This window comes from Ammospiza caudacuta, chromosome 3 (genome assembly GCF_027887145.1).
Source record: "Ammospiza caudacuta isolate bAmmCau1 chromosome 3, bAmmCau1.pri, whole genome shotgun sequence".
In the NCBI taxonomy this organism is placed as follows: Eukaryota; Metazoa; Chordata; class Aves; order Passeriformes; family Passerellidae; genus Ammospiza; species Ammospiza caudacuta.
In genome coordinates, this window is record NC_080595.1 from 72,313,316 (window position 1) to 72,339,168 (window position 25,853).

Consider the following 25,853-nt stretch of genomic DNA (forward strand, 5'->3'; position numbering starts at 1 on the left):
ACATAGCCAGAGAGGTCACCATGACCCATCAGCAATGGAGACAGACAAAATCCTCTTTTGTTCAAAGCCAGTGATGATTGACAAGCTTCTCTAACCCTGAGCAGCCTGCTCTCTAGCCTGGCTGGTGAGTCAGTCTAGAAGTCCTGTCTACCCCTGACCACACAGGGTAGCCCTGAGGTGGCACACACCCTTATTTTAGAGAAGCATTGTACCAGAGGAGTACCTAGCTGTGTCTGGAGTAGATGAGACAGAGGCTTAAGCCATAAAATCCTTTTGTAAGGGACCCTATAATGTAGCTGTTTACTTATCTCACAGCTCTGCCAGGTTTTATAAAGGCTACCGAGGGACTCATCTAATTTTAGTTTTTTGAGTGCAGGTGTTTTGGCTAAGCCATTTGTGTCTGTACCTCCAAGGAGGCACAATGGGGAGGAATTAACTCCTGCAGAGGGGTAACTTCTTGTCTCCCAGGAGAGGTGATCTGACTGGAAGCCCTCCTCTCTGTTTACAGCCCACCTGGCTTTGATGCCACTGTCACCAGGTAAAGGGGAATTCAATCAGATGGTGCTACAAACCAGCCTACACCTCCAGAAAGCTGCTCCATAGGTTTTGTACAACACTTAGCAGGATGTGCCTGCTAGGTCAAAATCTGATCCCCTATGTAGTGTGCCCAGGACACAGCCCCCTCTCCTATGACACCCCAAAGTGGAAAGCAGTGAGATGGGACTGAAGCCTTGGGGGAAGCCCTGTGTGCACGACTTGGTTACAACAGCATGTCCTGAGGACATTGCACAGGGCCAGCTGGGGACACTTGTTAATGAGAATCCTGGTGCACAGAGAATGACAAATGTGACCTTTGGAAATTCAAATCAGGCTCAGCACATGTGTCTTCCAAATGACTGCTGTGACTCCAGTCAGGGCTCATGTGGATATGGGCTATGTCTCAATGGCAGGCTCGCTGCTTGTTTTCCACGTGCTGTGCCCCAGCCTCCTCCCTGCCACAGCAGCACAAGGCCCCTGCTCCACGTGTCCCTGGGCATGTTGGGCTGTGCTCACACACTGAGCTGGGCTCTGTGACCCCGGGAGCTCCAGCTCTGCACCCTCAACCTGCCCACCCGGCCAGCAACGTGAGAGAGTGCTGTGCCTGTGCCCAGGTGCGGACACAGCTCTTCTGCACTTCCCAGCAACTAAACTGCAGCGTCCCTGCCAATCCACTCTTCTTTGTGCATCAGCTTGCTTACTCAAATAGACCTCACTGGTGTCCAACCCTCTCTTTCACCCAGACCGCTCCAGCTCTTCCCTAATTTGCCCTTTCCCTTTCCCCTTGCCTCACTGAGATACATTTCAGCTCTTGCTCACTCCTGGTATCAAGGCCACTGTAAAGGACTGTGATTTATGTGGAAAGAGGGGAGACCAGAAGGACAAATACCTAAACACCTCCCGTAGGACTTACTGCAGAAAGGTTATCAGAGCATCTGGGGAAAAGGATTTTCTACCAGGTAACTGGGCTTTTTCTTAAAATCCTGCCTCTCTTAGGAAAGGTTTTACTAAGTTATCCCTCTCTTGCTAAGAAGGGAGTTCATGAGCCTACAAAATACCCTTGCAAGCTGTGGAGGAGAAAAATAAAAAAAATCCCTCAAAATACAGTGTAGAACCTCAAATCCAGCATCAGGTTTTATAGCTTAGACTTGTGAGCATCTGAGTCAATTATCCAATAGTCTGATCTGGGGAAAACCCAGGAAGAGGGTGGCACAGGGTATTTAATTTTATTATGGGAGAAGTTATTACAGAAGTTCTGGCCTGCAGAGAATGTCTCCATACAAGGTTTAAGTTTGATTGAGAGTCAAAATCCTACCACTTTCTTTAGATTCTCCTTTTATTTTCTCCTCTTTACATAATCCACATTGTATTTCCAGGGAAGTAGGAAGAAAATCAAACAAGTTAAGAAAAGTTACATTGTCTCACTGATGGCAATTCGGAATAATACATCAGTAATAGAACAAGCCAGACAGTGTATTACAACTACAGAGTTTTGCTTCAAGAAGTGAAAACTCCAAAAGGAGAAGATGGATATAGTGGGAAAACTACAACTTGTGGCACAGTTACATGTGAGAAAAACGATTCTGAACCACAGATGCTGAAAACATCCAACACAGTACCAAAAATTCAGAAGAAAAAGAAGAGAAATAAACAGTAGATAACCCCTATGAAAAAAAGAAAGAAAAAAAAAAAAAAAAGAAAGAGTACTGGAGCTGTCAGGGAATACAAAACTAACAGACCTATTTTAGGGCCACACCTGAATCTCTCTGGAAATGAGAGGTGGCTATTACAATGACTGAAAATCACACTGGGCTTTAGTGCTGGCAGCACAACTGACCTAGAATGAGGAAATGCAAATGGAGCCTCAGAGATGGTTCATACCATGCTGTTGGCTGTCCTACCTTGACTACATTATATCTCTATGCTACAAAGATGAATGTATTTTAAAAAAAGGAATAGAAATGTTCTAGTCAAAGCTTGGGTCATGCAAAGAGCATGTCTTTCTGGAGAAGCAATACATAAGTTATTATGTAACTAAACACTATTTAATATATTATGCTAAACATTGTTTTTCATGCCTTTCTCAGCACTCTCTTGCTTGGTTCCAGTGGACAGATCAGCAGCTGCAATGATTTTTTTGTCGCAGGTAGATTTAAGAACTCCAGAGGGGACTGCTGATTATCAATATTTGCAAGGGTTGTAATTTCAATGTATGATGTTTTATTATTAATATTTTGTAACTTTACGCACTAGTTTCACATTACTTCTGAATCACCACCAAAAGTGACAACTTTAATTAGGTTTTTAAATATATACAAGACTGAGGGAGGTATCTGGAAGCCAAGCACATTGTATTTCTCACTATCAGCCTCTAGGCAATCACTTGGATTGAATCTACACCAACAAATGGAACACTCCTGAGTACATACCTCAGTTTTACCCTCAGTGAACTGGACTTGTTCATGTAATTACTGATAGGGTGAAACCACTATGGAGAATGAAATGATCTCCTGAGTGAAGCTGGTATTTCCTCTGACTGTAAAACACGACTATTTGACGGGACACATGCTTTGGAGTTTATACAAGTGAAGCCTGTGAAAGCCAAGAGAACCTTCCTGGATGATGCAGAAAAATCTCAGAAAGTCAGTAACAAAACAAAGAGCTGCCACAAGTGTCACCCCAGAATTATACACAGCTCTTTTGCTTCTTCCTCCTGGCAGCTGTATGAACATTGAAAGGTCCTGTTCCAGGACCACAGATGAGTCCCTCTGGAAAATGAGAGGAAGACAACAAAAAGTCAGTGGGTTTTGCAAGTGGATACAGGACTCACAAGGAGATGAAACTACCAATGGAAATTGTGGAAAAGAACTGCTCCTGCAGACACAGCACAAAGCTTAAGCTGTTGGACTGGCATCAAAATCCATTGGCACAGAAATGACCAAATCAGTCCTAATTTGATATCTGTGCTTCCTGATTCCACAGGAAAAGAACCCAAAGTCATTATTTTCCAGGTGTACATTTTGGGATAGTATTGCAATGTAACCTTTAAACATACTGAAAAAACCTAAACATATTGTGGAGGAAAAATCAACATATTTCTCAAACATTTCTTTTGTCCATATGGTTTAAAGAGTGAAGAAGAACACCATGTTACCCTTCAGAGCCAACACAGCCCACTCTTTTCATGTTTATTCTTATTTTATACACTTTTTCTTCTGCTTCTGAAAGGGAAAATATCTCAAATCTATTGAGAACTTCTAACACTCTTGAGAACTGAATCTTATTATCACAAGAATGGGATAAAGTAGGTGGATACAGAGGCAGCCCCTTGGGAGTCCTTTATCCAGCTGAATTTGTTAGATGGGTGACTGAGTGTATTTTTATTTTAAATAATCATTTATGTGCATTAGGCAGCAGGTTCACTCAAACTGTTGAGTTTCCTCAGGGTTAAGCTGGGAGTCTTGCTTTGTGCATTGGACTCTTTTTTTCTTTAAACAATCCTATTGAAAATTGACATTGGCACTTGGAAGCATTCTGAGCAGCTGCTAAGAGTACACTGATGGTAGATCACACAAGCCATCACTGAGATGTCCTTCAGCTCTCAGAAATGTAAAGCAATCTCCTTTAATCCTCTTCTTTGAGGAGTGTCTGAATTGCTGAGGGCTGAACATATTTTCTCCTGGAGCTGCAGAATCATTACTATCCCTAAATTTTGCAACAACATCATTGGTTGCTGAAAAGGGAGTTTCATCTTCTGAGTTATCTGTGGGTAAGTGGTGCACTTTCAAGGGTAACTTTTATACATTACCAGTATCTATCAACAACAAAAGTAAGGTCTATGATAGTCTAGAAACCATTCTTTGCAACAGTTTAAGTGCAGTAAGGAAAGTGTGTGCTTGTCTCACTAAGACATGAACTCCAGCTGTACTTTTTTTCAAAGCAAGCATTTATTCCTTCTAATTATTTTCATACTGGGCAAAAGAATTCAGTATATTTTATTTTTCCAGAGGGAAAAACATTGACCATTGCAATGAAGTATTATCTAAAGTGACAATTCATTCTTGCATCTCCTAAAATACAACTATTTGGCTCAAAACAATTAACAAAAGAGAATGGACACTAAAATGCTTTGGTAACTCAAGGTACCATGCTCTCATTGACAAGTCCTTCCCTGAGACACACAAACTTGTATCACAAGAAATCTTTTTTCCCTTTACCCACTGCATCTTTTCTTGTATTGAGTTACTGACAGAGGTGCAACTCACTGCATAAAATATTCAAAGATATGCAAACATGTTTGCAGTGAGCAGCCACAATTCTACAGTAGTTGCCTGAAAGGCAATTTACTGTGAACACAAACATGTTCTCTACATCTGTTACATGCAGTTGGCTGCATCCCTAAAGCAGTTATTCTGCTATTCCAGAAAATTCTGAAACATGGTCTGTACAAGCCTGTGGAACAAAATGTTCTGTCAAGAATGCTGCTTGAGTCTTCAAGGCAAAGGGCCACAAAGTGTTGGGAATTTTAGCTTGCAATTACAAATAGCAGGCTTCCTCCCTTCCTTTTTATTTTAACTTGAAAAATGTTTTGCTCACAAGCCCAAAAGAACCTATTTAGACATTTGCTGCCTCTTTACCTCTTACCCAGCACAGGACATGATGTTCAGTCTTGCCTAAACCAACTTCTGCTTCCTCTTGCATGATCTCCCCAGCTGATCCAGCCACTTTCCCTGGAGGCTCCAGGCTTGAATCTGAAGGCATCTCACAGGAGCACAAGCACAGGGATGGGAAGGGTGTGCTTCAAAAGGATAATGCATGTCATACAGAAAAATGACAGGAGAGTTTGGCACTCTCCAGGTGTCCAAACCCAGTGATGTGAAGAGCATTCCCTCATTTGCTGATGCAGTCATTATGGGGTTCTCCTCAGACTTGTACTAGAAACCTGCGATAATTAGTCACAAGCCATCCTCACCCTGCAGCATGTGGCACAGATTCTGTAGCTACCAGCACCAGTGACATTCATTTTGACACATATTAGGGTTACAAATTTTATTGGTGTTGGTGCAAATTTTGATTTTGACATAAGTCACATATTTTTCACTTTTGCTTAAAAAAGCAGAAAATTGCAAGCAGTCATTCTAGCACTTACTTTGCTAAAAACCTCAAGAAATATCAGAAAATATTCTGCTGTAAAAGAAGACTGTTTTCTGTCAGGCAAGAAAGAGGAAGAAAACTTCTCTTCTGCTCTTGTGTACAATTCACTTCAGTTTTATTAGCAAACATAACAATGTAAGAAATTAATATAAAAAAGTTAAAGATGCCATATTTTCTTTGCCACAAATTGCTACATACTCTCTAGTGACTCTGAGTGCTCTGATTATTCACTTAGTGTCTTAGGACACACTTTCAGCTAAAAAGATATTAAATAACCTTTTAAATCAGATATTAACCCACCTTTCTCCCTAAAGCACAATACAATAAATGGATAACAGTAAAGAACAATAAATAGAAAAGTTAGTAACAAATTCATTACTGCAAAAGAACAAAACTAGATTTCCTTTCTAAAATTATTTTTGTGACTTATCAGTCCAGTGGATTTGGCAGGAGAATCCAGCTTGGATTTACATGTATCTGTTTCGAATGTACTCTCTGTACATGAGGAGGTCATCTCTTCCCAGGAGCTGCATGCTTCCTCTTCCAGCCTGAATGTGTGCATGGAAAATCTCTATTGATTTCCTATCAGTTCTTGGAGGCTGGACTTCATAAATATTGTCTTGAGAAAAGGAGGAGATGGGTTTTCTGGAAAAAAACAAACATGCAGAATATTTGGAGCTTTAGGTAAAAATTTTCCACAGAGAGAGAGGAGTATTTGTTTTCCTTGAAATATACAGAAGAGTCAATGAGAGGGCAAGTTCCCAGCAGATAATTCATTTACCTAGATTTTTATCACTACTGCAGACCTGGTAAGACCCAGCTTTCCAAGTAGGGTAATTAGGTAAGTTGTCATTAATCCCATTACAGAATACCTTCTCACTTCCCTTTGCCCTGCCCTCATTTCTTCATCCTTCCTCAGATCTGCTACGGTCAGTAAGTACCCCAGCTAAAGTAGATCTGTGCCATGCATGACAGCAGATAAAAGAAAGACTTCATTGAGCTTCCACTTAGTAGCAATTATAACAAGTGATTATACTCTGAGCCAACACAGAGAAAGGATTAATTAGGTAAGAAATTTCTATCTAATTATCAGGAAGCAGACAATTTACTATAAGCAGCAGCACTCAGATATTTTATGAAAATATTTTAAAAATCTTCTTCATCCAACAAATAACATATTTGATTTCTAATAGACACATATTTTTGGGCTCAAAGCTCCTCAGGGAAGAAAGTAAAGTGGCAACTTACTGTCAAAGCTCACTATTTCATAAAGCAAACATCAACCAGCCCAAATGCAATGAACATTCAGATATTAGCATCATTGCCATATTCTACAGAAGCCACAGTCATGACTCACTACCTGTGTGCTTTTTCAGGAGACAAGAAAGTTATTTTTATACATAGAATCTCTTCTTTTGAAGGTGAAAAAACAAGTAAGAACTAGAACACTTAAGCAAAGGGAAAGCCCTTCTATAAATAAAATGCCCTAATAAACTCCTACTTGCATTATGGGCACAAACTAATGTTTGACACTGTTTCTAAATCAAGATCTCCATTAAAACTGTCAAAAAACACTTTCTCCCTCATTTTTCATTTTTATTTTAGTAAAATATATTGTATTTTGGATGTTTCATCATGTGACAGTTCATTAGTTTTGAAAAATTACTGCAGTGTGTCATGTAGGACATACTGTGCCTATATTCCAGTACAACTGGAATATGATATATAAAGCAAAAAGGCTTCCAGATTAAAGTAATCCTTTTCAATTTTATATTTCAACTTTGCATAGCCATACATTCATTTGATTACTCTTTGATTGCAATGACAGAATTACTTATACAAGTATACTATTGAACTTGAGACAATAAAATCACTGGTCCCCCATAGAGTTTGGCTGCATACTCTAAAACATAATTTTTTTTTCTCAACAATGTGATAGTTTCTTCTCATTATCACTTCTAATTTATTTAAAGTGGGTGTTTTCAGAACTGGTAAAAAACCCTCAGCCTAGATGCTTTAAAAGTAGACTGTTTTCAGGACATCCATAGTTTCTGCAGCACTTACTCAACCAGTGTAAAGCATCCAAGCTGAGACTGTAGCAATGGCATTTGACACTAGCACACTGCACTAACTTATCAATGTCACTATCTAACAACAAAGGTGTCACTTAATAAATATAACTGGTCTGTCCACTAGCAAGTGGGCAATTAAGTAAAAAGCAAAACAGAGCCATTACACTAAATTGATGCCTTCTCTATTTATTGATTGGTTTCTAAAGATATGACATTTCTGAAGCACTAATGATACAAAAATCCTTTCCTTAGGTACAATGGAAGCTGGGCAGCAAAGTGCATTTAATTTTGAGCATTTAATAACCAAATCTCAATTTTCCTCCTACTTGCATCAATATGATAAAAATATATTGAAAGAACCACATGTTCATGAGTGCCAACTTTGATTAATAACCTTGTATTAAGCTGTAACTATTTGTAGAGTGCTTGTATTATCCAGTCATTTAATTAAAAGTTATTTCTCTAACATATTCATGTAAAAATCTATTTTACTTAATAAGTTTAATATCTTACAGTAGTCATGAAGGAGAGCACGTTATTTATGACTTGGCTATCAGGTTTCCCTAGAGACCTGTACCTTTATGGCCTCCCAGTGAAAATTCTGTAGACAGGAACATAAGCTTTATGTCATGAAGGACAGCACCCTTGACACGTAATTTTCAATTATTTTTATCCCACTTATGAGCAGGTTTCCTGGTGTTATGGTTTCACCAAGAGTATAATTGTGTCTACAGTAAAAGATACAGTTAAAACCTTCAGTTATAATGAGGAAGTTCCATACTTCCAAGGAAAAGTTCATGGTGACGTAGATTAGCTCTCAGACATATAGCAGTCACCAGAAAGCCACTGCATTTGTTTCAACATTAATTAGTTCTCCTCAAGTCTCTGTATACCTAAAAAGTAAACAAAATCTACTTTTTCACCTTGTTTGAATCCTAAGCAAACATCCATGAAGATGATCAGAGGGCTAGAGTACCTCTCCTACAAAGACAGCTGACAGAGTCGGGGTTGTTCAGCACAGAGATGAGGAGGCTCCAGGGAGACCTTGTCTCACCCTCCAGTGCCTAAAGGGGGCTGCAAGAGAGCTGTGGAGGGACTTTTTTAAAGGGCATGAAGTGATGGGCCAAGGGGGAACGGCTTTAAACTGAAAGAAGACAGGTTTAGCTTAGGCAGTAGGAGGAAATCCTTCACTGTGAGGGCAGGGAGGCACTGGAACAAGTCACCCAGGGAAGCTGTGCTTGCCCCATCTTTGGCAGTGTTCAAGGCCAGGCTGGAATGTGTCTCTGAGCAACCTGGTCTAGTGGGAAGTGTCCCTGCCCATGGCAGGGGGTTGGAGAACTGGATGGTCTTTAAGAATCCTTCTAACCCAATGCACTCTATGACCTGACCTGAAGCACAGCTTGGACCCTGATGTATGCACCAGCCACTCTTGGTGGGAGGATGTTTAAGCATGCCCACACTCTTCTTTTGTGCTGCAGGGAATCAAAACACTCAATTCCCTTTTCAGGAGGGAATAAAGTTTCTTGTACTACTAGATAAATGTATGAAGTACCTTTAAAAAGGTTTTGAGAGTGTATTTTTACAACAGTATTATTTATATCATACCAGAATGAATAGTAGGGAATTAGGAACAGGTGCAGTGTGTCAGCCAACAGTAATTACACTACAGTACTTAGAGTCTGTCTTCATACACATTATAATAGATTGTGCTAAAAGTAGTCCAGCTCTGTTTTTCTTTCATGGAATTTCTAAGAACAAAAAGAAGAACTTCAAAATCCTTCCACATCCTCCACTCAACTTCAGCATTATTTCACTGCATCACTTTGGTCCCTGTTCAAAGCCCCCTTTTTTATTTCTAGTCTATACTTAACAGTTTCTAAATTCAAGACAGAACCTTCTCTTCAGTATTTATACAATTCATATTTGAATTCAGAAATATCACTACATCGACATTATAAAAATAAGAAGTAATTCTTCTTTTGTAATGGCTTCATGTATTTAATCAAAATGGTCAAGTGTTTAAAATTGTGAAGTGTTGGGTTATTAAAAAAGATTTTCTTGAGAAGTGTGGAAAAGACAACTAACCTAAACTTAGATTTTATCTCACTGCTGATATGAACCCAAAGTTTTAGACTGAGTACCTAATTTTACTATGAAAAGAACTAGGGTTTGATTGCATTTGTATCATATATGAAGCAACCACTTGAGAATTAAATTTGTTAAAGATATTTTTTCAATTTAAAAGGTATCTAACATCAAATAATAAAAGTTAGTATAATTTTTTAATTTCTTCAAGAGCTCCTTGAGAAACAAGTGCAAGCTGTGCCTCAGCTGCTCTTACTGAGGCACAAAAAACCCCTCCCTCTCTCCCTAATCTTGAGTACACTTATGTTCATTCTATTATATTTCTCAAAAGTTAATATTCTCCAAGGAAATTCATGATTCAGAGCAGCAATTCAAACTCAGTAAGAGAAAGCTTCCTTGTTTCAGAGTTGAACAACATGCCTTTTAAGAATGGCTACATTTGTGACTTTAACTAAAAGAACAATCTGTCACCATTCTAATAGTATTTAAACATTTTTAAAAAGTTACAGAACAAAACCCAAAGAAAATTTTTAAGCAGTCTAGGGATATACTGTAATAAAAAAGAAATCACCAACTCTAAGATGTTCTATTTCCTCTCTCATCTGCACAGAGGAACATGTTTGGTAGAACTGGCAAGGAGAGAAGATCTACATGACTTTGAGAGAAGGAGTGACAGGAGGCATGGATTTGTGTGCCCTATGACTTTTACACTTCTACTATTCAGAAACACGTGGAAATTACGTTTGGGAAAAGAGAAAAATTAACATCTGACTATCCCAAAGCCACCAGAATTCTGTGTAGAGACTCTCCTCAATGTGTTCATTTTACAGCAGCTCAGCATTGGGAAAAAAAATTTACATTTAAAGGGGTAAGAAAGGAATTATTATCTCCTACACTGTCTTACACTCTGGGAGATTTTGCAATTACAAAAAAGAAATTGCCTTCATTCACAGCAAAATTATTCTTCTTCTTACAAAATATTTTCTTAATAAACATGTCCATTTAAAACATTCAGGCTCGCTCCCTCATATTGAAAAACAGTTTTACAGTTTGCCAATCTAATTTACTACTTTAATACCCATTATGCATGTTTTATTATAAAACTACAGGCTCATTTATCTACAAATGTGATATCATCCCTTTAAATGTAGGTAATACCAAGTGACTAAACACTGCTATTAGACAGTATTGTCTCATACACAGCATTACATCAGTTTCATGTCATTCTTTTTCAGCCCAACTGAGACTCACCCAGTCTCTCTCCCTGCTTAGGTATAAATGCTGTGTTTAAGGTTTCCTCACTTCACCAGCACAGAGGGGTGGACAAGAGGCAGTGCAGGAAACAAAACTGAGGCTTCTGTAAACCAAAGGATTGCAGAAAAGTTCTTGCAGTTCTAAGAAGTGGCCATGCTGTTGGATAAAGGATCATGTACCCCATGGACAAAAGTAAATAAAATTCTGCCTTGCCTTGGTGAAACTTTAAGCTGCCTACACTACAGGAAGATGTCAATTGGGAGAGTAGTATTTGATCATCTAAATTGTAAGACCTGGTTCAATATTAGTAAGACATTTGGATAATACCATGACCCTTCTTATACACTAGTACTAAGAAGATTCAAGTGTAACTTGTTTTCTAGTGGAGTAAGCAAGAAGAAATTGCTCCCTAAATTCAGTAGATTCAGCACTATCTGTTAATTCAGGCTTGCTAAGATTTTAAACAGAAACTCCTTGATACTATAAAAACTAAAAAAAGAAAACAAAAAACAAGACTCCCCAAAACAATACAAACAAAAACTAAACACCCAAAACCCCCAAACCATCCAAAAACCAAAAACTCAGTTCTTCATGCTATGCATTGAAGCCCTTATGCAGTAAAGATAATGAAAGTGTGACTCTGAAGCAATTTAACATCAAATTTACCTGATCACTTTTCATATCTAATGACAAAAGCAAAATCAGGCTAGATGGAAAAAGAAAAAGAATACTTACAAATTTATGACCTTATCCAAGGGGTGTTTTGAACAAAATTGCTGGCTGCACTTGTCTTGTTTATGCTGACCCTGTCCCAGCTGAACAAACCTGTGAAAAGCAGTAGATTGAAGAATAAATCAAAGAAATAAAAGAACCATTCCTCAAAAATCATGAAACAGAAGAAAATGACACTAAGAAATGAGATTTTGAGTCATACTATGTAAGTCACTGATCATGATGTACTTCTCTGGTGAGCAAGAGAGATTTTTAAAAGTTCATAGAGGGTGCAGGCATGAACTCAGAACCTCCTTTGAAATAAGATTTGCTTATCAATTGGTGTCACCCAGTATGTCACGGGAAGAAACAGGCCTACCCTAAGAAAAAGACAGCCCTTTACAGTCAACTTCCTCTATCTTTCTCAAAGCAATCAGTCAGAGGAACAGCCTATGGAAAAATCAGCCAAAGACACAAAGTCTCTCAAGTTTCAGATTTAAGTCAGTCCTCTGCTGAAGTCAATCTAATTTATTCATCTGAAATGCTGTTAGTCCAGATCCCTTATTTACAACTACAACCTTTTGGGACAATTTCTTCATCTCCAAATATTTGCTGGAAGACATTGTCAATGGAAAATACTGTCTTTTTTTTTTTTTCTTGGCAATGAAGTGGAACAAAATCTTCTGAAAAGTAGTTTATCACTAATCTTAGTCACTCAGAATAGGAGGAAAAGTCAGACGCTTTCAAATGTAAATATATGTAGCTATCTTGCACTCAATTTGTTCACTCTCCAACACAGCTGTGCCACTAAAAAGACAAGTAAATGTCAGTTGTGATTTACTAGTTTAATTTTCTGAGGCAGAGAGTTTTTCTTAACAGTGAGCTTCCATTTAGCTTAAGAAGTCTTACTGGTCTACTTCAGGAATATTTACTACCTGTTAACAAGCAACTATTACTAGTGCAAAACCAATAGCATGAAAGAGTGTACAGAAGTCAAACAAACAACATGTTCCTAAACAACTCATTGCAGCTTTTTCCTGCTCCATTCAGTTTCTATACTGAAACAAATGCCTCAGAGAAAAGCAACATCACTTTGACTGTTAAAGGAATAAATACTTACATTGCTAAATAAGAGAATTTTAAGTGGAAATCAAGATAATTAAGATCTTCTGCTGCAGAAGCCTGCTATTGAAACCAACTTTAAAAAAACAGAGGTAAATCAATTGCATAAGTATTTTAATTAATTGCTTCAAATTATTCAATATTTTGAAAGTTACAAGACCTAAATGCACACAAGCAAGTTTCCCGAGGTCAGGAAGATACCACTCCTGATCTGGAGCATACAACCTCAATTTATTGGAGGGACTTCCTGTCCCTTCCAAATTCAACCAATCTGGGCTTCTGTGATTTCTGTTTTGATAAGAATTATCTCAGCCATCAGTGATAACAGGCTGAATAGATCTGAATTACTTTCAATTTGCATTTACAAATAAGCTTAATACAGATCACTTGACATAAAGCAACTTAACCTGAAGTACTTTGAATGTGCGACACCCTCATCCTCATAATGAAAAAAATATGTAACATGTCCAGTGATGTCAAGTGAAGTCAGGATCTTAAATCCCCAGTTCCCTTATTACAGTAACAGAAAAAGGCTTGATGTGAGAACTGTCATCATACTGTGAAAGAAATTGCTGCTATTCTCAAGCGATGTACATTTTGCAAACTATAGATTTTACTGACATCCTTGATTATATAAATCAGCACACCAGACCAGAAATAGCACCATGCCTTGTTAGCTGAAAGAGATAAAGAATTTGTAATTTTTTCTATTTTTAAAACCTGCATTGCTCAAAGGAAATTAAATAAATGCAAGGTTTGTTTTGTTTTTTTCTTAAAAAGGATATAAATAGGGAGCTTCAAAGCCTCCAAGGGGTTTATAGTTTTACATTAGCAATAGACTGAACATTAGTCCAGCCTGAAGAAATTATAAAATTGGAAGTAGCTGCAATTCTGGATGTTAACACAGAATTGTTCATCTGCACAGAGACTCACAGTAGACAGCAGCTCACACTGGGCCATTTTCTGAACCACAAAAACGACCTGCTGTATCAAAGGATAGTTGTCAAATTTGCATCCATCTTCTAGGGTTAAGATAAAAAAGAAACAGAGGTAGAGGCATAGATGAAGGTAAAAAATTCAGCTATAATGAGAAACATCCTCCTTAACCCTATTCAAGTGTAGGATCTTCAAATGACTCTGCTTGTAGGAAATAGGTAGAAGTGGGAATTTTAAAGAACAAAAGAGTGCAAGAGAAATAGCTACACCTAAAGAAAAAGCAGGTGAATATAATTTTAAATGTAAAGAAAAATTGCTTTGAGTGGATTACGGAACTAAGTCAGGATGAAATACCATATATCACTGAATTAGATATCACAGTGAATTAAAATTTCCCTTAAAAACTGAAAAGGTTTCAAATATAACAGGGTAGCTACTGCTATTACACATTAGAGAATAAAAACAAATGCACACAAGGCCATGTCAATCCAAGTCTCACAAGTATTCATTTCAATATATACACAGTGCTTTCCTGAGATAAAGTGTAGATTTCTTATATGATATCGTGTTAAGTAAAAAGACAACTTTTATTATTTTACATGCATTTTTACGGAATAAGCTATTTAATTATGACTGATTTGAATTGGAGTAATTCAACACTTGAGAAATGCAAACCCCTCAGATTACAAAGCTTACAACCATGGAACTATTCTTGGTTCCACTGAGAAGTAAATTCTGTGGAATTTACTTATCAGAGGAATATGGAATTCCTATGAATTTACTTATGAATTTCAAGGGTTATATTAAGTGACAGGTATTTCTTTTGAAGCATCTTTCATTTGATTTAAGCTCCAAATTTTGCTTTCAGAGACATCTGCAGAGCTTCCACTGAAATCAGAATTGACACAGACAGATGGAAACAGTTTGATTTTGAAGAGCATATATAGGCAAATTTCTCATTTAAGTAAGTTTAATCAAAGGCAGCACTTTGACAAACTGCACTTAACTAGCTCAAATTATCCTTTACCAATTACCACTGGAAATTTATCTCACCTTTCATATATTGCAAGATCATCTTCTGTAGGGATATCTGAAAGATTGACTCCATACATGTCTTTTGTTGCTTGTACTACATTCTGGAACATAAGAAATATTCAGATGAAGAATACTGTAACAACATCCAAAGAAAGATTACCTTAAGAAAGAACTTCCTTACAAGCCAAAATATAATTTCAGAAGTGCAGACAAAAACAAATAGGTTTCTCACATCCACAGCAATCATAGTTTATACATATTTTTTAAAGAAAATTATTTATTAAAAATATTAATCAACACATTTATTCAACAAGTGAAGAATTCTTGAAAGATATCATCAGCTAAAGCAACATACTAGGAGACTAAATTATATTAATAGAATATAATGGTGTAGTTATTAAATTCTGTTCTGTATTGAAACTTAATATAGAATAAAACATATTTGTTCAGAGCATGCTCCCACATTTGCTTTCACATTTCCTGCTGTCAATTCTGCAATAATTAGAAACATCAGGTTGAATAGAACTATTTTTATTTTATACATTATGCAATCATGTCAGTCAACTATAACAAGGCATCAGTGCATATGCAATAGCTCACTAACTGTGTCTACTGATTCAGTGCTAAACTGAGGGGAGTTTTCTGACAAGACACGTGAGTCAAATATAAAGACAATTTTCTCTTAGGTCAAAATGATTCAAAGTCAAAGAACTTCAGAAAGGTATGTCCTGACCAGAAGAATAAATGCATTTTTAATAACGTCTCAGAGATGTGAACAGAAAGGAACCAGTTTTTTGAGTTCCCCAGATAATAAGGAATGGCATGAATTAATGTAAATTATGACTAAAATTCAATGCATGAAAAGATGCTAATAAATTGGAATATATTTCTTCTTATCATTACTAAGAAGTCAGAATACCTCACCCAATTTTAAAGCCATTGAAATTCAATGTTTCAAATCACACTTTGTGTTTACATACACCTTTCATTTAAGCATCTTAAAAATCTAAAAAAGATATCTTAGGTCTGAGTGCTGAAGTGTGTTCAAAACAGAGGGAAAAACTGATGTGACATAAATTATGCAATAGTAGGAATCAAGAATAACATTTCAACTTGGATTTTTGTTTAAAAAACCTATATACAATCTGATTTACTGGAGAACAGGTACTCTGTTATTCAGAGATGATGGAAAACTTTTAGATAAAATACCTTGTATAAATACAAATAAATAAATGTGCTTGTACTGGCTTAGGAAGAAGACACTATTGCACTATTGAAGGCTGAAAAACCCATTATCTGAGAACACACAACCCTAGGGTAAAGACTGAATAGAATCAAAATTTTAATCGAGGCAAAAAAAAAAAAGGCAGTGTAATTGTCTGTTGCCTATCAGGCACTACATTTATGCTAAGGTTGTAAATACTCAATTTTCTTCAGAAGTAATAACATGCACAATCCTATAACCATTTAAATTAGCTGTGGCTTTAAAAAAACCAACCCTGCTGGACAACATAAATATTTTCCGAATTTCTATAGTATACATTAGCATAACCTTTTGCTACCATACTTTCAATGGTATCCAAGATGGATATCTACAAGAAAGAATTTGAAGAACTATTACATGAACTAATAAAATAGATACTTCCATAATTTTTTATACAACTCAGTATTTTCATTAAATTAGCACTCAAGGGATTCCAACAAAATGGGAGTTATGCTAGAAAAAAAAGATTAATAGCCCACAGCTGCAAATGTACATTCTTTCCATCTGACTGGGCAAATGCAATTTATTTCACTATTTTATTCACTGCCATTATCTGCAACCTTAGTAGCAGTAATAGCATAGGACCTGTGTGGTAACACTATCATGCACATTTTTGAAGTTAGTTAATTCTTTTTTTTTTAATGCCAGACCACATAATTATGGGACAGCAATTTAAAAGTGTTCACATAAATCAGGTTGAAATTTAGACGGAATGAACATTAATTTACAGTTCATTGACCTAAGCAAGTGGCATTGTCCAAAAGGAATTGCCTTGTCATTCCAAGAGGTGGTTCTCAGGACCTCAGGTTCATACTACGTGTCCTTCAGGGGGTTTGCTCCAGATAAACTCCCATGGACTAAATATTGATTAAGTAGGTAGATAAGTACATTCCTGGAGAAAAGGAATCATTTGCATGCTCCGAGGGCACCTAATGATGTGTGCCAGAGCACAGTAACAGACAATAATCAGACATGCACTACTGCTCTGAATTAACACACTAATACAGGTGCATTTTAAGCTATGTAATGACCTGAATACCTTTCAAATGCCATAGGTTTCTGACAGTAGTTTTCTTTTTTTTTAATGTTATTTTCCTTTGTGTTTCACTATTACATGACAAGAAGAACAGAAAAGGTTAAGAAACAGTTGTACCAATATCTACATAAAAAAATTACACTAGAGACCTTTGTCACTAAAGTTCTCTGCTTTTCTTCTGACTGTTCTATAATGCTTTTTAAAGGGAATGTGAATTTTAAGCTTTCTTGCCTAACACAGTAATTTCTTACCTCTGTGATTTTTGTATTGTCTCCTGTATCAGTCACCTTTACTGGAGTTGAACGTTGAGAAACTGCACCTTCATCTTCTTTATCTGTCCCAGAATCATCTTCAGAACTACTTGACACTGCTTCCTCACTTGGGGGTGGAGGAGCACTAGCAGCTGTTTTGCGCTGCAGCACAGTTTCTTCTCTATTATTTTTGTTCCTATTAGGAAAGGCAGTGTGTATTTATGAAATCAGCAAGATATTAGCAATGAATATTTAAAATTCCTAATCTTGGTTACAATCTTTCCAGGGAAATAAGTTTTAACTTCTGAGGCAACTTTTTTACTCATCTTTAAAATCTCTGATTGATTTGTCTTCTTCCATCTCTTCTTATTCCAGAGCATTTAAAGAAAGCCCAAAGGATTCTGTCAGCTTTTCTCCACTAATTCTCTGGTTCTTTACTTAAATCCCTCCCCACAACTGAATAAATAAAAAAGAATAAAAATTAATTGAGATATCACATCTTTGGTTTTGATCTTGGAAAAAGTTACACTTTCTGATTAATAACAATATCCACTCCAATATCTTCCTTAATCTTGGTTCCAAATCTTAATGGTAATGTCACTTTTTTTCCTTTATTTTCCATATCTCTCTCCTCAATTTAATTCTTTAATCAGCAACATTTCTTGATGCAGTATGTATTTCTCACTCAAGAAATTCTAGTCAATATAAAGGCCTTATTTATAAGAACCCTTCAAGATACAGCATCCCTATGTAAGCAAGCTAACACTGGATTTATTTAACTGTATGCACTCTGAAAGTTACACATTACTTTGCCCATCAGGTATCATATCAAACTTATGTACTCTGCATCTCTCCTACTGGCCACAGAAGAGCACTCGTTGCAACTTCCTCTCAGACACTGTCACAATCTTTCGGGGAAGGCAGTTAATGAATAGACATTAATGATGGAATAGACAGTTTATAGACAAATCCCTGGAAATAGGGAAGGAACATCTCTTCCTTGCTGCAGTGACTGTTCCATGTCTCACTGACAGACAGTGTGTCTCATTCTAAAGGAGGACAGCAGCATGCTAAAGGCTGGGAAAAGAGCTCCTAGATTGATGCAAATGCTATATGGAGATGCAGGTCTAGTGCTCTCATCAGCACCACTTGAGCCCTAGTGGAGCACACTAAGACAGTTACAGAGGCTGCCTCTTGAAGTGAAACTCACACAGCAGTTTATCCCTGTACTAAATTAGCTACACTTCATATGCTCAAGGAACATGTATAAGCACGTAGAAGAGTCCTTCAAAGGTTCTGATCTGAGAGCATACCCCACCCCCAAAGACATTATTGTATCAGAAATAATCTTAGAGCTGGAACAAATGCCTTGGGGAAAATAACACCATGGGGCATTTGATTTCTGACTCAGCAGAACCTGACATTTCCTTGGACTGAAATGTACAGAAAGTTATAAAGACATAAGCATTCTTTTTAGGGAAAATAAAGGGATTTTTCCCTACTTTTCTAGATGAGGTGAAGGTCACAAGAAAAGCAGTCCTTTCTGAAAGCTGAAGAATGGAGCAAGTAGCCAAACTGGTAAGAGTGTTATCCTCACCCCACTCCCAAAACGTACCCAGCCAAGATCTAAGTCTCCTTGGGACCTGAATGCCTACAGACAAAAAGAGATGACCAAATTTCCTTCAGAAATGTCTTAGATCAGAAGATGATGACAAATGAACAAGGCAAAGGTACTGCCTTTTGCAAGGCTAAATATGGGTGAGGTGCAAGAGTGAAGCCATGTTTTACCCTACAACACAGTCAGCAAAGGGGAAGCCTTATAAGTGATACACAGAGAGTCGTGGAATGTGGCTTTGATGGAGCTGATTCTCTTTCCCACATCAACCCCTAAAAATCACAGCAAAGACCTTGAATAGAAGTGCCTGAGAAAATTATATCATGGTCAACTATTTAATGGAATACCTGGAGACAAATTAGTCCAAAATCTGATATTTTATCAAATCGGAAGTATAAAGCTTATCTTCAAAATACTCATAAACTCAAATTCTTAGCAGAGACAAACTGTGTAACATTGAACATTCTTCCTGTTTTTTCCCAGGGAATCAGTAGCACAAAATGAGGTTCTACTGGTGATAAGCATAGTCTACTCTCAACATTTATTTACAATGAGACTCTCAGGACAAGAGCACACGAGAGTCCAATGTTCTAGTGTTTAACAAAACAGCAAGTTTTCAGAGGAACTTACAATGCTGTGACAGCACAGGAACTACTGACAAAAGGTTTCCTTAATATGAGCTACCAAAGAGAGAATTAATTCAGGAAAATTCTGCACAGCCCTTGTGGGACACAGCAGTGGAACAAAGAGAGTAACAGAGCAGGTCCAGGATGCAAAAGCAGCTAAATGAAGCATTCATTTGTCCCCGCAAATGTTGCTGGATTGTTTTATATAATTTTATCCATAAATATTTTAATAACATATTTTATCAAAGACTATGCTGAAATTGGCATTTATTGCTGTTTCAGAATATGCACTATTTATGAAAAAGTAATCATTTTTTTAAAGACAACAAGAAAATATGCACCGCTGTCAACTCCAATAGAGAACAGAGTTGACACTACAATGAAGAGATGATCAAATTTTAATAACTTCTGTATATTATTGATAAAATCTTCTCATGAATTTCACTTTGAGGAATCAGAGAAAACAGAAAATATTAAACAAGTCAAATTAAGAATTCCTAGTGTCAAATAAAAATCTCAAATTAGATGTGATTTTCAAAGTGTACAATTCTGCAGTATAACATCAATGAATTTTTTATTTCCCATGTAACATTGAATATTCTTCACAGACTCACACATAAGAGTTTATATATTTTCATTACAATTTCACTACTATTAAACCAGAACAAAATTTCTGATTTCAGACTTACCCCAACACAGATTTTCCAGTTTCATCAGGTTTACGAACAGTGAATGGACTTGGATCAATGCCCACATTCTTAGGCATAAAATCTCTGCCAAAATGAACAAAGTGCAACACATAAGTTTTTTTAATTTTCTGGAAGAGCCACCTCTAACATCTACCTGGGAACTAAAGAAAAAGAATCATCATAAAGAGATATCAAGTTCTAACTTTATCATTTCAAGCTGATGTACATATAACCTAGGTATTTAAAAAGCTTTCAGTTGCATTATTTAGTTCCATAAAACAGCTGCAAGTATCACCACTTGCCAAAGATACTACAGCATCATGCTCCATTCCTGTGCTGAAGAGGCCTGATAACTCAGGGCTACGTAGATTGCTTTCAAAATGCTGCCAACACACAAACTGGGTCAAACAGCTACATGAAAAATAATCTGCCTGGAAATCTTTAGCCAAACCATGATACAGGTTATGCTCTGAATAGCCAGCTGACTGCTGCCAACAAAAAAAACCCCAAAATATCTGACCAGCTGTGAGAACCAGTTGAACTGAAGAAAACAACTGCAACACAAGAGCAGAACAATGAGAAAACAATTGTTTTGAAAGTAGCTTCTGTGATCTGAATCAAAAGAGAAAAGTTCATCTCTCATGCATCAACTGCCCAGACACTAGGCACTCCATAATAAAAAATAATTGGATATCTAATTGCTATTTTTATGGATTTTTTTTTAAAGAGTAACATTTCCATGTAGCATTGTGATTTAGTTTCAAGAACTTTGCTAAATTTGAAATGACTCGTATTTAACCTAATAAATCAAATGCATATTTAATTCACACCACATCAACTTCCATTCAAGGATTTAGAGTCACAAACCATCCCAATATACCTTGTAGAATTGGTCATTGCCAAGCAGAAGGTCTCATCAAAACTGCTCAACTCATATGGCCTAAAGAACTCATTGTGTATATCAATTTCCTCATCATATTTGTGGAATTTCTTCACTGTCAACTTGCGTCTGTTTTCAGCACATGTCACTGAGGGGGAAAAAAAATCTTTTAACTAGCAATTACTGACTCTTGCAAAAATCCAATCAAACACCTAGCCACCATCCCAGTCATATCCCCTCTGAGACAAGGAAATATGACATGAAGAAGATGCATTGCACATCTTTAATAAATATACATTAACAGCCACTGTAATTTGATTTCATTTCATGATGACAATTCTTAATAAAATATGCTCCACAGCACCCCAGAGAAATAAGGCTATATTGTGTCAACTGTGACAGGAATAGGACCACCAGCACAGAGTATAAATATATGCTAATAGACAAGAAAAAAAAATTAAGTGTGCCCTGGGTCACAAACATGAAGGTCAAGTTTTAGTCACTCAGGTAGCTCTTGCAACCTGCAATTGAAAAATCATATCTCCTTGGAGGGGGGAGGGGGTGGAGAAATATTTAAGAAACCATTATGGAAACATTCTTTTTTCCAGATTTGGGATATAAATTAAAAAACATTTGTGACTAAAACTTCTTTTTCAAGATACTCTGCAAGGCAAGGAGCAAATATAGGTCCTACCTTCATCAAAAGGAAGAGGTAAATGCTTTAGCACACCTGTAGTCCACCAGTATGTGTAGCTGTACAGGAAAACCAGAAACACAATTGATACAGGAGATTGGATCTTGTACCTAACCTATCCATCACCCATCCATACAGTGTCACTTCAGCAAACATTGCTGAATTGGAGGGAGGATTTCAACAGGCCCCTGTCCAACTACTTTGCTCTTAAATCAAGAAATTTAAACACACAAAACTCAATACAGATATGGACAGAAGAGTGGTTTCGTTTCATTAACAAATACATTTCAGGTGCCTACCTCTACAGCACTGAAAATTAATGTATTAATGTCTTTGTACATATCAAAAGTATTTATGAATTTCTCTTCTTCTGGTCATTGGAGGATGGGAGGAGTGAGGGGAAGGCATCCCCTCACAGATGTTATTCAGATCCCAAAATTTAGGAAAAATGTATGAAGAGGTAATAAGATTGGATGATTGTCAAAGCAGCTGACTTCTATAGAAAGAAATATTTGATGTAACAGCTGTCATAAGTCTGAGAGCTGTTGGCATATCTAACAGCAAAATTCAAGCCCTGCTGGAAGCTTATTCAGGATTTCTGTAAAACAACAAAGGAAGTGAAACAACATTCATAAAACAAAGCACGTTTTAGCTTTCATTCATGTTTACACATTTTTATTGTCTCTTCTCAAATATACTTTAATTTCTTCTTTGATTTATTCTGATAGTTTCTTCTACTTCATTACATGGAATGAAAACACAATTGTCTTCATTGATTTTTATTTCAAATACTTGTGTATTCACAATACGGTGAGGGCTGTAATCAGTATTAATGTGGTTATCTCCTACTCCTGTCAATGTAGCCATCTGCAGCAGACACAATGGGCATATTCCCATGGCCAGGGATAGGCTTGTTAGTGGGATTTAGAAGATGGTACAGGACAGGCAGGAAAACACACTTCAGTTCCAAGGACTGTGTATATCCTAGACAATAAGGAATGAGTTATGCCTGGTGGCCCTGCCTCTTCTCAAAGTACCATGCTAGTAAGCAATTTTCTCCAGTGCCTTCAGAAATGATGCAGATACACCCAGTTTTGTTGCCAGCATAAATGATAAGTAACATGGCAACACAAAGTCTCCTTTTCCATATTCCTTCCACATGTATCATTAGTTATATAGAAGTAAGATATGAACCTTATTAAATATCTTCCTCCTGATAAGGAGGCAATTACAATATAGGAAAAGCACAGACAGTCAAAGAAGTTTCAATGACAGGAAACATCTTCCTTCTCCTGTACCCTTGATTTCATTACAAGTGTTGTTATTTCTTTTGCTGCTGTGCCCAAGGAATCTAAAAGAGCCACTACACAGGCAGGGAGAAGTTACACAAAGAACTTGTCAAAATGTTGGTAGAAACAAAAAATTACTTAGAGGAATTTTTTCACAGATTTATTTCACCTAGTTATTGCAGGAAGGTGTCATTTTATTCACATAATGAAACATCTTGATTGTACATTATAACTGCTCAGAAGAAATTCTGGTTTGAATGAAAGGTAAAAAATAATTAACAAGCAAATGAAGAGTACCAATATTTCTTTTTAATATTCCACCTCATTTGAGAACAGTATGTGTGACAAATAAGAGATGGACTGTTTTAACAGAGTAACAGATGAAAGGGAGACAAGAACATTTGCATATTTGCTATATATCAGCTGAATTAATTTTAGACATACAATAATGTTCAGAATGAGTAGTTGAGAAAATTAATATTGCATGTTTAATGTGTGCCTGAAATAGCACTTGGTTTCATGGCTCATATAAGCTACCTTTAAGAGAAGCCTCAGGAGACAATACAAGAGGACAGAAATTCACAAAGAGCCATATCATGTGCCAGCTGCTGCGACAGGTTAACAGAATAAGCACAGGGCTGATCACACTGGTTAAACACTTGCAGTTTTGCCCAGACAAAAATCTAAATGCAGGTATTCAGATCTGCCTTTGTACTAAAGGGCTTTACAGCTCACAAAATGAATAAAGATAAAAACCAGTCAAAATCCTAAGAGATTGTTTAGTTGACAAGTTGAGTACTGTCTGTTTTGTTAAAATGGATTTTTTTAAAAGCACAGTATTCATAGTCTGCAAAAAATCATTTCCCTCTGTGAAGTAATTGAATTACTTTAAAATTTTATACTTTATTATTTCTGCTTATTGCCAAAAAACTACAGTGGGATGCAAATGAAGAAAAATAGTCTTAAAACAGGCTAGACATAGGCTAAAAGGAAGGCAAAAAATAATGGTTTTTTTTGTATGGACAGCTGCAGACTAAGTGCAGTACACAGAAAAAAAAATGTTATCCTTTTCATATAATCTCAAATTCAAACATTAATAAATCTGAAAATTAAGAATGCACCCATATATTAATGAAACTGTAGTAACTGTACTTCAGTACAACACTGAAGCATTTCACACTGAAGGATCGAGTTTCATATAAAATTAAACTTCCGGTGGTATTCCTGTGGTATTTTTAAGTACCATAGGAAATTAACATACTGAACAAATCCTTTGAAACACCAACATTCAGCATTTTATGGTAATCTCTTGAAGGTGTTTTTAAGATTTTGTATAAACTTAAAAAACAGTAAGCAAGTTTTTGACAGGTTGACCTAATTATTTGATTAGCAATGTGTGTTTTTTATAATGTATTAGAGCAATACCAAATAAAACAAAAAATAAAACAGCAAAATACCTTTGCCTGTTATGTGACAGACTGAGGGAGTTCTTGTGATGCAAATAAAAATCAGTGGGAAGTTCCCAGAGATGTGGCTTTCCTTCTGCAGGCTTGAACACTCCCAGAAAGAGATTGATAGAATCCTGCCTGTCTGCATCTGTAAGACAAGAGGCACACTTAACACCAGGAGCACTGCACAGCTCAGGCCCATTCAAACACACATTCAGTGCTTCTCTTTGCTCCTGAGAGACTGAGTGTGTGTCCTATGACTGCTGCAGGGCCCTCTGGGCTTCAAGCAGCACCATGGAACTTCATTGACAGCAGAGCTGCTACACTGCAGGGCACGTGGGGCTGATACTAACGCTGCCCCTTCCCTTGGCTTCTCCCTCAGCAGCCCAGCCTTGGCAGAAGTCAGACCTCACACTGCAACTCTGTCTCCCACATGTGTGCATAAAGGCATGTTTCAAGAAATCTGACATACCTTAGTAAATTTACTGCAGCCTAAATAACTGAAAAATGATGAAATTAAACAATATCCATACAACACAAGTTTCCAACAAAACATACAAATGATGAATTCTTTGGGATTTTCTTGCCAATACATAGTAAAATGATTAAATTTCATAAACACCTTTTAGTAATTTGGACTTGTTCCCTGTTGGTTTAAACCATTAATTTAGCTTGTCATAGTCTAAGCTCCACCAAATTATCACTCAATATGTGTCTTACTTTTTCTCATCATTACAGCTTAATTAGTAGTAATTATCCTCAGAGCGTTGAGGTCAACAGATGAAAACACTTTCTTATAAGACTAGATTATTTTTAGATTCATGTATTTTCAACGGTAGACAAGCAGTAAGGTGTGGCTAAGAGATTTATTTAGGAAGCAGTGATAGCAGGCCTTTTTCAACCCTGCTCTGAATCTTATATACTGTATGACCCCAAGCAAATCACTAAAATTTTCTGAGTCTGTTTAATTCAGGTACATAAAATACACAAGTATTAAAAAAATGTTTCTTGGATCAGAAACACAAGGAAATGCTGATTTATGAACTAGCTAGCCCTCAGATTTTTATTTGCATTTTAAAGCATATATGACTAATAGCAACAATAATAAATGCAGTACAGCAAATCAGCACCTTGTTCTAAAACTGTTTCCTTTTT

At 36.8% G+C, this 25,853-nt stretch overlaps 1 protein-coding gene across 1 annotated transcript in view; it reads right to left on the reverse strand.

Moving 5' to 3' along the window:
• Window positions 1-5,784: 5,784 nt before the first annotated feature.
• FIG4 (FIG4 phosphoinositide 5-phosphatase) overlaps window positions 5,785-25,853 on the reverse strand; it is a 48,947-nt gene continuing 28,878 nt past the window's right edge. The window contains exons 16-23 of the mRNA XM_058801915.1: window positions 24,708-24,846; window positions 21,962-22,020; window positions 21,268-21,415; window positions 20,388-20,471; window positions 17,458-17,653; window positions 14,925-15,007; window positions 11,838-11,927; window positions 5,785-6,336 (exon numbers count right to left, since the gene is read on the reverse strand). Of these exons, the coding sequence (XP_058657898.1) occupies window positions 6,159-6,336; window positions 11,838-11,927; window positions 14,925-15,007; window positions 17,458-17,653; window positions 20,388-20,471; window positions 21,268-21,415; window positions 21,962-22,020; window positions 24,708-24,846 (977 nt within the window). The 3' untranslated portion in view covers window positions 5,785-6,158. The remainder of the gene's footprint in view (window positions 6,337-11,837; window positions 11,928-14,924; window positions 15,008-17,457; window positions 17,654-20,387; window positions 20,472-21,267; window positions 21,416-21,961; window positions 22,021-24,707; window positions 24,847-25,853) is intronic.